The 14,364-nt window shown below is 29.3% G+C and overlaps 1 protein-coding gene across 1 annotated transcript in view; it reads right to left on the bottom strand.

Annotated features, from left to right (window-relative positions):
• Positions 1-13,328, bottom strand: part of LOC107450191 (uncharacterized) — a 112,105-nt gene extending 98,777 nt beyond the window's left edge. The window contains exon 1 of the mRNA XM_016065938.4: positions 12,179-13,328. Coding sequence (XP_015921424.1) covers positions 12,179-12,248 — 70 coding nt within the window. The 5' untranslated portion in view covers positions 12,249-13,328. The remainder of the gene's footprint in view (positions 1-12,178) is intronic.
• Positions 13,329-14,364: the final 1,036 nt, after the last annotated feature.

The following is a 14,364-nucleotide window of genomic DNA, read 5'->3' as shown; positions in this document are numbered from 1 at the left end:
ATCTTCTTAATTTTTTTCAAAACTCTGATGATCAATAATAGATGTTGTTAAAAAATTTTAAAAGCGTAAATTTCATGTGAAAATTTCTTTGTGTTGATATTTTTGATACACTATTACCGAGTAAATAAATTTACTGTGGATTATTTTGTCATTCGTGCTAAACTCAAATACCTCATATCTGTCAACGGCAAAAGCATACTAAAAAAAAAGGAATTTCGGTAATTAAATATTACTAAATTGATTTTAAAAAGAATTGAAGAAATGAACGTTTTATCTAAAGCTTTTCTTTATTCTAGACTTATTAGTAAAGAAATTTGCATTTTCCATTTATTTTAAATGTTGTATAACGTGGGCCAAATCATGCGTGAGGGACAGGGAGAAAAAAACTTATGGATGAATTTATAAATTGGCATCTTTGCAGTGTTGCTCAACTTTTTTATGTTCTTGTAACACTCCCGTGCAAAACATTTCAGGAAATAAAATATTTAGTTATAAAATAAAAATAATTGATTTTGCGTACTTCACCCATGCAGTCAATATCATGCATATATTTAAGATATCATTTATTACAGAAACTTCTTATATTTTGACTAGAGCCTTTAATGGCTCAGGACCCAAACAATTGCAGTCTGGTACCTATAAAATCATAGAAGATAGTTGCCTAATGTGCAACTATACCATTGGGGCCGAAGAAAAAGGTAGATTCCACAAAAAAATCCTAATAACTGAATATAATTATTAAAGATCCAAATAGTGCATAAATTGAAATATTACGGTTTTTGAAATAAAGAATCAGGATCACTTCCAGCTAAAACTAGACAATAACAAGTACAGGAGAATTTTTAGGTGATGTTTTAACTCTTTTACCTTCGTATTAGACAATTCTCGATACTTTCTTTTCACCGCATTTGTTTACAAAAACATCACCTTACACTGAAAGTGAACTAAATCTGTCATCTTTCGATCACTTTGTATTTATAGCTTGATTAACCCTGACATTTTAATATTTGTTGTCTTATCTTTAATGATTTTTGCAACAAATGTGACATTTTAAAAGCTTTTTATTGTATGTAGAGAGAGCATGTTTGTACCTGCAAGTGACGTAGTGTGGGTATCTCGATCCTGATTGGTTGTTGAAACGTGATATTTGCCTACGTTAGCAACTGTTCTTTCCATTCTATTTCGAGTAAACTAAGCCCGTCAAGTACCGATTCTCTTAATTAACCAATATTTAAATTTCTTCACTATATATTTATTACTAATCAAAAAGGCAAGCACGAAGCCACGAGGAACATGAACAAATTAATTATGCATCGAAGTTGCCAGGTACACAAAACAAAAGTATATCACGGTTACAATTAAATATATACACAAATAATAAATCTAAGTTGAATAAAAGACGTAGACGAGAAAGAATTAGCAATTTTGATGCATAAGATGGCGCTGGATTTAAATAATCCCGTTAATTTATCTAACTTATGTGGAAAAACTTAGCTCAACTTTAACTCACCATTTTGTATATAAACGATCAGCAAGTGCTGACGTCATAGGTCATATCTGTGTGTATGGGAGGTATCTTTCTTCTTGAAGTGTTTGAACATTGTTTGAAACCCAATTGAAAAATGTTTGAAACCCAGTTGAAAAAATTTCCTTTGTGGATTTTTTAAGTCAGTCACTTTCTAATTAATATTTTTATAGGCTTCATGAATTTTTCTGTCATAAATTTGTCGAATATTATTCATAGTTTAAGATTATAATAATTAAAGTTTCAAGCTTGGTTTTTTTTATCTGTTGTGATGCTTTCTTGCTATAATCTCATATGAGATCTTCACTTTTAGATTTCTCTGTTTTGTCGATATTTTCATTTGTGCGATAACACTGTGACGCGTTTGCGTTTTTCAACTGGAGCTGATAGCTGATGATGACGTAACTCCAATCACATGCACATTAACTCTAACAATAATAATGAACTTCATCCTAAGTTTCAAAAGGAAAAGTCTCGCATCAAGACTTTTCCTATTATATTTTTTCAATAATAAAATTTTTTCAATCCTCCCCTCTAATATGCGGTTTCTTCATAATAACTTAACCATTCATATTACAAAAATGCCCAATAATCTTAAAAAGCTCCCATATTACGAAAGGATGTAAAGTTTCTTTCCATCCCCAAAACTTCCTAAAAGTACTTCACCGCTAATGTAATGGTACTTTTGAACTTGGACAATCTTTTCGTAATGTGCTCTGCTATTTGGCAATTATTCTCAGCACGTTGGTTATAACGATGATATAGCGTCTATCAAGTTAGTCCGAAGGTCAAATGAGTAGTTCTGGAGCTGATGCAATTCTCATTAAGTGCCGCTGGTAATTCACTGAATGATATTCATTCCAGGTTGAAATGTGTATTTCTATCAGGTACAACACACGTTTAGTAACAAGAGGGAATGGTGGATAATATCGGACGAAAAAGCAGAATGATTGGTTATTTCTCCTTACAAGATACGTAGATAGAAAGGAAATACGTGCTCCGTATGAGTAAAGGGAAATGCAATTTAGCTATATTTCTACCCCAATCATCTCAGAGTGGAAATGTATTTTTAAGAGCCTTTTCCTTTGTATTAGATATCAAGTCTACTCATTTTCTTCTGCAGGAAAGATGGGAAATGAAAGCCAAATTACGGATGATTTATAGGATTGCATATTTTTATGTAGTAAGAGAAACGTGCAAAATCTTTTTTTTTTCACAAAAAATATTTTTGCTTGTATGTTCATGATATTTCGCAAGAAAGTGTATTAATGTATAAAATTATGGATTTAAATATCTCTTTTGTTTATTTTAATAACTTGTAGAATTTTTAAATAATGTAGAAGTTTAAGATTAATGACTTGACATTTGTGCAGCTGTGCAGTTAGTTGCTTTCCATATGAATAAATTTTATACGATGATACTTAATGATATATATATATATATATATATATATATATATATATATATATATATATATATATATATATATATATATATATATATATATATATATATATATATATATATATATATATATATATATATATATATATATATATATATATATATATATATATATATATATATATGGAATATATATATATATATATATATATATATATATATATATATACATTAAGCAAATAAATCTTTGAGAAGAAAAGAATAAAAACCGGTTGCTTAAAGTATTTTTAAAAAGAAATTGAAGAAAACAAACTAGGAAAATGTCTATTACTTAAATTTTTTTTTAAGTTTATCAGTTTCCTTTAAAAACTTTTTATTGTTTGAATTATGTTTGTAAAACCTATGAATCTGATTGGTAATAATTTTGGAAGAAAACCTCATTGACTAAATTAGAATTAAAATCAAAGCTCTTTTAAATTGGAAAATTAAAATAGTTTCTTTTTGTCTGAAAATTTAAATGTAATTTTACTATCTTCATTAATATTATGAGATAAATCTAAAAAAATTGCTAAAGAGTTACCAATATTATTTTTTATTAAGAATTAATTCAATTGAATATCTTTGTTTTGCAAAAGTATCCAAAACTCAATAAAATTAATAACCAAAAGATCATCAATAAACCTGCGAAATAAAGAATTAATAGAAAGTTTAACACATGATTTCCCGAATCTATATTCATGTAGAAAAAGGAAAATACTGCCAACATTAGTACTTAATTTATTCCCCATGAGTATACCATTAATTTGCTGACGAAAGCAGTCGTTTAATAGAGTATAATTGTTCTTGAGGTTAATGTGAACTAGAAATTTCCAGTTCTCTTCATCAATAATATCACTAAGATTAAACATGCTATGAATTTGAAGAACATCAAGAATTTCATTAGTTGGAATGGAAGTATATAAGTTTTCGAAAACGCATCTATATATTAGTATGTGTAATATTATGTAAAATTAGTGAAAACGGACTTTTATTAAATGAATTCTAATAAAAAAAATTATAAGCCTATTTGAAGCCTAATTAATCGATATACCATAAACACATCAATTCATACGCACCAACATTTCAGTTGTTTGCAAATTACTTTCATGAATGGTAGCAAACTAAAACCAAAATTTTAAAAATAAGTAGATCTGTACGCAACAGAGTTACAGGATAAAAATGATCAGCAGACATTTTTTAGAACACTCATTTTTTATTATTATTTTTTGATCTGTTGCCATTCGCAACTCTCATAAAAGTAATATGAATAGTCATGTGACATATGATGTTCATACAATACTCCCTCACCAGTAACTAAGTTACGATGCTTGGCAAGTATGTCAAATTTGTCATATAATGATAATATAACAGCATATATACAGTTCAAAAATTATACTACATAATGACTCATCATAATACGAATACAAAACAAATGAAATAAAACAAAAATACGACCACCGAAGCCGACGTCTTCAGGGGGTACCGGCCCCGGTAGCCATTAAAAACAAAACCATTTCTATTTGAGGGAGAAGCAAAAGCTTAAAATATCTCCCTCAGTACCCCGATGGTTTTGTATAGAGGTCCAGGAAAAACAAGATACATTCAAAAGAATAAACAAATTACGAAAAGAAAATCAATAAAAATCATCAGAAAATTAAAAACTCACAGTCACAGGTCAAGAATCAACATCAAAAGCGGAGGAAAAGAAAACACTAAAAACTGAAAAACAACGCCCCCTATAATAATGCGCAGTAAAAGTTTAAAAATGATATGAAAAGGTCAGGAGAAGGAGATACGTAGATAAATTAATAATACGAATCATAATACGAAAACATATATACAAGATATTAATATAACATATATACAAATTATACCATTCTAGTTTCAATGCAATAAAAAATATATATATAAAATAAATGTATATGTATCTAATTAATACAGTTTTGTTCTAAAAAGCGAACAGGCTTTTTTATTTTTCTGCCAAATCTAGACATTTTAACATTTTGCTCGGAATTGGCTGCATTTTCTTGTAATTTATTTGATGTTAAACATTCGTTAGGTTTTGCAGCTTTTAGGTTTTCATCGTAATCTGGGTTCTCATTTTCAGAATTCAGTAGATAAGCTGGTTTAAGCCTGTCTATTGAAATGCTTACGTTTTTTCCTTTATAACTAATTACAAAATACTTTTCTGACTTATCCATCACTTTATAGGGTCCTTGATAAGGAGACTCTAATGGCTTCCTGACTCTATCAATCCGCATAAAAACATGTGAACATGAACTTAAATCTTTGTGCACAAATATTTTGTTCCTTTTGAAATATTTTGACTCTAAAGGTTTTAATGTTTCCATTTGATTTTGAAGATTGCTAATAAAGTTTTCCGTGGATGTTGTCACTTTTGAGTTATCAAAAAATTCACCAGGAAGTTTAATGCATTTACCATAAACCATCTGAGATATTGAATAGTTGGTGTCATCGCGTAGAGCAGCTCTGAGACCAAGTAAGACAGTAGGAAGAGTTTCAGACCATTTAATAGAGTTGTGTGCCTTTATTGCAGTTTTCAATGTACGATGTTGACGCTCAATTTTGCCATTGCACTGAGGATGATATGCAGTTGTTCTGTTGATTTTTACTCCACATAAGTTGGTAAGAGATTTAAACGTTTCAGAATCAAACTGTGATCCTCTATCGGTAATTACTCTGTATGGCACTCCAAATCTAACTATCCAATTTTCATAGAAACATCTGGTGACTGTTTCAGCTTTGATATCAGGTATAGGAACTACTTCTATCCAGCTTGTAAAACGGTCAATACAAGTCAAACAGTATCTGTTTCCATTGGAGGGGGGTAATGGTCCAATTAGGTCAATATGTATCTCGTTAAATCTTTCATCGGGTTGTTGATATTCTCCAAACTGGGATTTAGTATGTTTTGAAATTTTGTTTTTTTGGCAATCAATACAGGATTGTGCCCAAATTCGAACATCTTTTCGAATTCCAGGCCAAATAAATCTTGACGCTATCTGTTTGATAGTTGATCTGATTCCTGGATGAGATAAACCATGTATCAGTTTGAAAATAATCATTCTTGAATTTTTAGGTATATATGGTCTAATTTTATTAGCAGAGATATCACACCATAGAAATTTACCAGACTGTAGTGGTTGTTGTTTAAATTTTAAGGTTGTGTCTGATTGCATTAGTTGTTTTAATTCTTCATCACTACTTTGATCATCAGCAATTTTCTCATAATCTACACTAGTTACTTCTTGAATTCGGGATAACGCGTCTGCGACGATATTATTTTTGCCAATAATGTGTTGAAGGTTAGTCGAAAACTGGGATATGTACTGGAGATGTCTATTTTGTCTTGGAGATGCTTTTTCATTTTTTTGTTTGAAGGCAAAAACCAGTGGCTTATGGTCTGTAAATATAGTAAATTCTCGGCCTTCTAATAGATGTTTGAAATGCTTTACAGAAAGATATATCCCTAATAATTCTCTGTCGTAGGTACTATATGATTTCTGTGCATCATTTAATTTTTTTGAATAGAAAGCTATCGGTTTCCAAGCACCATTTTCGTATTGTTCCAATACAGATCCGATTGCGAAGTCTGAAGCATCTGAGCAAAGGCATAGAGGTAATTCAAACTTCGGATATGTTAGCAAGGCTACATTGGATAAGTCTTGTTTGCATTTTTCAAACATGTTAATAGCTTGTTCAGTCCACATTATTTTTCTTTTGTCATTTTTATGAGCTCCTTTCAAATATTCGTGGAGAATTGCTTGTGTTTTAGCAGCGTCTTTGATGTATCGTCTATAATAGTTTATTAGACCAAGAAAGGTTCTCAGTTCACGTATGGTTTCTGGCAACTTCTAATTATGGATTGCTTCTACTTTTTGGGAAAGGGGCTTGGATCCTTCCGAACTGATTTCATATCCCAAAAACTCCAATTTATCCACAGCAATGACTGACTTGGAGATATTGATTCTGAGGCCATATTTATCTAATTTATCAAAAAGTTGTTTTAAATGAGATTGATGCTCTTCTTTGTTTCGAGATGCCACTAATATATCGTCTAGATAAGGAAAAACGAAATCAAGTCCACACAGAACTTCATTTATGAAGCGTTGAACCGTTGAAGGTGCATTTCTGAGGCCGAAACTCATAACGTTGAATTCAAAGAGTCCGAAAGGGGTAATTATTGCGGTTTTTTGTTTGTCCTCTTCATTTATAGGAAGTTGATAATAAGCTTTAAATAAATCGAATTTAGAAAATACTTTGGTGTCTTTTAAAATATGATGGAAATCTTCGATTCTTGGTATTGGATATCGGTCTGGTATTGTTTGGTCGTTTAGTCTTCTATAATCTCCACATGGTCTGTAAGACCCATCCTTCTTTTTAACCATATGTAAGGGACTTGCCCAGGGCGATTTTGAAGGTCTAATAATCCCGTTGTCTAGCATGAATTGAAATTCTTCTTTGGCTATTTTCAATTTTTTTGGATCTAATTGTCGTGCCTTAGAAAACACAGGTTTTCCCGTTGTGGCGATAAAATGTCGAATTTCATGTTTAGCATCACTAATTAATAAGTTTGGCTTAGTTAAATTTGGATATGAGGAGAATAATTCAGAAAACTTAGAATTTTTATCCATAGTGGAAATTGTTTCCGTCATGCATATTGGAGAAATTTCTCCTTTAACTATTAAATTGGTTACTCCATCAATTAATCTTTTTTCTTTAATGTCAATTAATAAATTAAACTTATTAAGGAAATCGGCCCCTATTATTCCTTTATTAATTTTGGCGATAATAAATGGGAAATTAAATGAGCGGCGAAGTCCTAAATCAACAGTTAATATTTTGATTCCATAGGTTGTAATCTCGGATCCATTTGCTGCATATAGTTTAAAATCTTCTACTGTTTTATTTCGATGAGTTGCGGGTATTAGACTAACATCAGCTCCTGAATCAACTAAAAATCGTAATCCTGAATTTTTATCCTTTACAAATAATCTGAACTTGCGGCTTTCATTAACATCAGCAACAGTTGTAGCCGCTAATCCTGTTGCATCATGGAGTTTTCCGACTTTTCTCGCCAAGCACATGGTGAATAACATTTCTCAGGTCGGCAACGATTACCAAATTTAAAATGATAGTAACAATATTTACCTTTCCTATTGAATGCTTTTATTGAATGACTGCGACTTCGAGATGTATTTCGGTAATTATTTCTAAATTTAGATCTACTACGGTCATTTATTTGCAGTGAATCAATTTTCTGTTCTAATGCTGCTATTCGTGCAATTAAAGCATCATTGTTGGTAACATTTGGTGAAACAGCACATATTTCTTCCCCAGTTTTCATTTCGTGAATTTTATCCGCCATCGTAGACAGTTTATCTAAACTTTCTTCACTGACAAGCAGAATATTTCGTATAAAATTCGGCATTTTATCAAGCCATAAAGATTTTAACACTTTTTCTGAAAAATCGTCTGCTCCTAAATTTTTCATTTTTTGCAAAAGTTGGCTTGGCTTGTAATCTCCAAGTTCTAATCCTGTAACTAAGCGCTGAATTCTCTTGTTTTCGCTTTCCTTAAACGTATTTAAAAGTCTTTCTTTCGCCAAGGTATATTTGTTAGGCTTAGTGTCTTTAATAATGTCCCAAATATTTTCTACATACTTCGGTTCCAGTTGGGATATCAAATAATTAAATTTGGTTTCTTCAGTTGTGATCTTATTTATTTGAAACTGTGCTTCTACTTGGTAAAACCAAATGTCGGGTTTCTCTCTCCAAAAAGGTGGAATTTTAATGCTTACTTTATTAGCTTCGGCGTCCATGACGATCGTTGCTTCGATCTTTTCACTGTTTTTTGTAGCCATGTCAAAACTCCGGGTCACCAGTTGTACGCAACAGAGTTACAGGATAAAAATGATCAGCAGACATTTTTTAGAACACTCATTTTTTATTATTATTTTTTGATCTGTTGCCATTCGCAACTCTCATAAAAGTAATATGAATAGTCATGTGACATATGATGTTCCTACAGATCTCTTATAAAACGTTAAAAAGACCAATTCAGCACCTGAACTTCAATATATCTGTTTAAATATGATACTATATGATTAATAATCACTATAATTTCTGTTTAAGTTATGCCACAGATATTTTTTACTCATAAAAGAAGCTAAATATAGTGATAAAGTGAAATTTGTGGAAATAGAAAAGAAAAATTTGTTAAATTGCTTGGGACTCATAAAATGTTATCCCGTTACAATGCTTTATAAGATACAGAAAAGTAATTTTTAATTTTGTAAATCTATAAATTTCAGCATTTAAAATTTAGATAAATAACTGTTTTTTTTTCGAGTCATTTCGCTTCATTTTAAAGTAAAGTTTTGCAGTAATCAATTATTTTTTTTTTAAATTTTGTTCTCAAGTTAACAAATAATGCTGTCAAATTTAATATTTTTTTTAAATATTATATAACTGAATGTTTTAACTAATATCTCTGATAATAATGTTTCTTTAATCAAGTAATATAATTGCAATAATTATGTAGCTTAAATAAGAAATTATTCTAATTCATTTTAGTAAATTATAAAAACGTAATGTACCAACAAAGTAATAAATTAACGCTAATTACTTTTTTTATAAATTTTAAAGTTTTCTATATCAAATCTTTTATCTTTAAAAATATAAATTCACTGTTTATAATAATTTTCATTTATTTCGCTTTTTTTTCATCAAAATAGAAACTGTTGTGTTTCAAAAGAAATAACATTTCTGTAAAGAGAAGAAAACGAAATTCGTCACTTTAAAAGAAATTGTTCACAAAAATGTTTTATTTGGCTCCAAAATACCATAATAATTTGCATAATTCTTTGCTAAATTTAAAAACATATTTGATTTTTAAACGCAATTTATTGGAATCTATAATTTATACACTGATTTTTTTTGCACTTTAAAGCAATAACATTCTCTTATAAAATTTTGAAATAATATTTTTTTTACATAGAATATTTTTACTTTATTATTCTTTTTTTAATATTTATGTATTAGGTATTAACATTAGAATAGCCGGATTTTGGATTTACCTAAAACCGCTACTTGGTTCATTTAACCCTCATAGGAATTTTTTTTTTCAAAGTAAATGATTTTTTAAATGTTTGTTGAAAATATAATACGTAGGGTTTTTAGTGATTAAATTTATTATGAACGCAATGACAATATTACAATATAATGTATTATTGTATTACAGATTCTTTCTCAAGACTTCAAGTAATACAAAAGTAAACAAATGAAATGAATACAAATATTACATATTCGTACACAACATGTTTTAAAATGTTAATTTTCATCATTGGTTAGGCATTAGCGTACACAATATATGTATACGCTAATGCCTAACCAATGGAAAATATTGCCGTGAAAGTAACAATAAAATATCGACAAATTGTTTTCTAGAATTTCTAATTGCTTGTTTCATTCGTTTTATCCTCGTAATGTTAAAAGACTTATAGTTTAGAGACTGAATTTCGTCAATTAAAGACCATCTGATGAAAAAAGTATTAATTTGTGGTGCTTCAGCAAACTCATAGACATTATAAATAAATGCAAGACACCTGCAACTTGCACCTCTTTTAGAATAATCCCTTAGCATCTAGTTTGCTAGGCCGACGTCATAATTCGTACTATCACAGTAAGTGAAAATGCTTTTCTCCTGAGCTATCTTCTGCACGCACATTCAGAATAATAATATTCTTTTTCGTTTGCACCTATACAGTACGTACAGCATTTTAATTTTACAATGCAAAAAACGAATGTCTTGATGAAAAAGTGATACTGAAATAGGAGCAAATTTCTGTTTGATCAAACGCAGTATCCCTGCAATGTAGTATTCATCTGCAAGTTTTACTGTGGTAAAAGACAGTAATTCCATTGTGAATAAAATTTAGGAGAGGTTCCAAAATCAAAACGCTATATTTCTCCAGGTTGTAATTTACTTGTCTGTTTTACAACTTTTACAAGAAAAGGTAACCATCCATTCAGAAACAAAATTTGAATTTTATATCAATTGAAATCAAATTTATGTGGTTTGAACGTCATACAATGAATTTTTATTAATACTTCATGCCAATACCTTCTCCTTGTCAAGGATTAAAACACATATAACTGTTTATAATCAGTACGTACATGCTTTCAGGGGCAATATCGAAATTATAATGCAAAGCAACTCAACTAAGCTACTTCGGCAATCGAGTATATGATACCATATAATTCCACGAAACGGTTGAGCATGGTACTTTATTAACATGGTGAACTCCAATTTCTGTTCTGTAATTCAGCTTCATAATGCTTGCAGTTTCGCAAAATACAAGACAGAAATAAAACAAAGCAATCAAAATTATAAATTTTGGATGTTTTAGGTATTTCTACAATTATTTATTTTACTGATCAACAGAAAGGCGAGAAATTTTAATAAAATACACTTATAAACAAGTAAAAGAAAAAAAAATTAGTTTCGTGATCTTACATATATTTTCGTACAAATGATCAAAATGACCCCATCGGCGTTACTAGTGTTAACATGCGGCTTTTACGCTTTGTGCAATCATGTACTGTAATTCCCATGTACTTTTATTTTTTATCATAATTATATATATATATATATATATATATATATATATATATATATATATATATATATATATATATATATATATATATATATATATATATATATATATATATATATATATATATATATATATATATTACATGTTACTGCATTACATTTACCTTTTTTATGGCCTTTCACTTTTCTTATTATACTGTAACTACTGTCCAATAAATTTGCCCTTTACAAAACATTGCTGCATATCAATTGAACAGAAATTTTATCTTAGTAATCCCAGCAATATATATATGTTTTTAATATTTTTATTAAAAGTGCTGAAAATTTTTTTAATAATTTGCAAATATAAAGCTTTGATTTTTCAGCACCTGTTTATATTTGTTAAAAGTTCATAAATTATAATTTAAAATTATTATTTTAACATTTAAGAATTATAATTTAATAATACACTATATGTTGCATTTCTAAATCCAACCTTATGTACAAAATTCTCCTGAGTAAAACATTTCTTTGTATATTTAAGTTATGGTGTTAGTTTATATTTGACTCATAAAATAGGTTTGTACTTACCATTATCACATACGCATGGAGTAATGGCTTTTTTATCAGCAACTTTCTTTCTTTTAAATAACCAAAACATGGTGTTAGAATACTGTTCACAGAATGTAAAGCTTTAATCACCTATAATATCTACACTATATATCCAAATAACTATTTGTAAGTTCTACAGTTCATGTATTTCTTTAAACGAAAGTCTTAATACAGAACTCATTATAAAATTTTGTTTTGGCACTTTTGAGTGTACGTCTCACGAGCTTCAAAATAATTCGCCATTCTTCCTTTGCTTTCAAAGTTATTTATGACATCCTTAACAAAATAGATTAGAGAGTCTACAGTTTATCTACAATTATCTGTAAAAAAGAAGGTCTTTGCAATATAATTTTATGGTTTCAAAACCGATGCAATTAACCTTGAAATGGAAAGCATTCTTCTAATTTACTAAAGACAACTAGCGATTGTGCAGAAAAAAATTTAATTTCTTCAGAAACTAAGATTTAAAACGTTTCGATTATTCGCTCCAATAGTGAAGTTTAATTTAAAATGTAAACTATTATATGATTAGAAATCTCGCAAATTCAAAAATTACAGAATGAGGTAGATTCTGATTAGAATGTTAGTAAACTTATAGTGAAGGAAATTTAAGGAAAATCAAAAGATTTCAGTTTTCAACGACAGATTGTAATGTTTACTCATATGAAATTTCACCATTCTGTCGTTATTATTTAACAATGTTCCTGAATACTTGGGATGGCATATTTTTACGGAAATAAAACTTCATACTTATCTAAAGATTATTTTCGACACTTCTTCTTTTAAAAAAAATTGTATTTATACCTCTGTTTATCTATTTATATATATACGAGATGGTTAGCGTTTTTTCAAGAATTTCATATCAACTTGTGTCATCTTTAAATCCATTAAACACTGCAGATGGTTGATTTCATTATAAATATTGAGTAGACATCTTCGTTAAACTATTAATGAAGTTAACACATTTCTCTATATTTCACATATATAATCCTTTAATAGATAGGGTTGGATCCAAAATGTATCAAACGGCACAATATTGGCGTTCAATGTGTTAAAGATGAGTGAGTGAAGGGGAGTAAGCCCCACGTGAAAGATGTGCAATCTGATGCAGCTGCTGCATCCTAACTGTGGAGAGAAGAGCTGCAGTGAGGGAAAAGCCTCCTCCGTCTTCTTCCGTTGCTTAGCAACGCGTCCATCACAAATCCTGTGCAGTGTCGCCATCTGCAAATTATGCTCGTGACAAGGAATATTTGGATGGAGGAAAATTTGTGAATTCTGCAGAAAAGGTCCTCTAAATCATTCCGTAAATAAAAGTTAAAGCTCCTTTTTTTTTCCTCGGCTAGTTTAAATGGAGCAATACTTTAAGATGCTTCGTGCAAGTCTGCACGAGTCTGTAGTTTGCGTATAAGATTATTATGTATTATTTTTTTAAAGAAAGCGTTTAAATTTATTACGAACAAATCCTTGCCATTTCATTTTAATGTCAAAAAAAAGTTAGTTTTGGAGATTTTTATTTAATGCATAAAATATTTATATGAATCCTTAATTTCCTATATTCAAATAAAATTAAACGGCAGAGTTTGTACTATTTAACTCAATGAAGATTATAAAGTTTGTATCTTTATGTTAAAGCTTACAAATTTCCTTCGTATAGAAAATGAGTGGGCTCATTCGGTGCAAAATGACTTAACTCTCATTTCCCAAACTCCTTTATGAAATATCGCAAATCATGCACAGGATTTCAGCTTGAAACTAAACTTTAAATTTTTAATTAAGCTATTATATAATTTATCTATATTATTTGCTTTTTTGACTGCATCCATTTCTACCTTTGATGAGAAATATACTAGTTGGGTGGTCTGAATTCTAAATGATCCATGCATGATAGGAACTGTTTTGTGTGTAATATGAAATACAAAACTATTGTTGCTTCCTTTAGAACTATTTTTGTTTGCTTGTTTACTTTTATGAAGAAAATAGGGAACTTAAGCATCAAATATGCTAAATTTACAAAAAAATTGAAAGTCTATAATAGTTCTTTAATATTCTTTCTGTAGATGATTTTTTTCATTAAGAAACAACTTACTTCAAATTGGTTTTCTCTACTGCATTAAGATCAATTTTAGAAAGTAACTTAATAATCTTCTTTTTCAGACTTCACTTGG

This window comes from Parasteatoda tepidariorum, chromosome 1 (genome assembly GCF_982258835.1).
Source record: "Parasteatoda tepidariorum strain Cologne lab strain chromosome 1, Ptep-v5.0, whole genome shotgun sequence".
In the NCBI taxonomy this organism is placed as follows: Eukaryota; Metazoa; Arthropoda; class Arachnida; order Araneae; family Theridiidae; genus Parasteatoda; species Parasteatoda tepidariorum.
The sequence above is the reverse complement of the archived record's forward strand: the minus strand, read 5'-3'. Positions and strand labels throughout refer to the sequence as shown.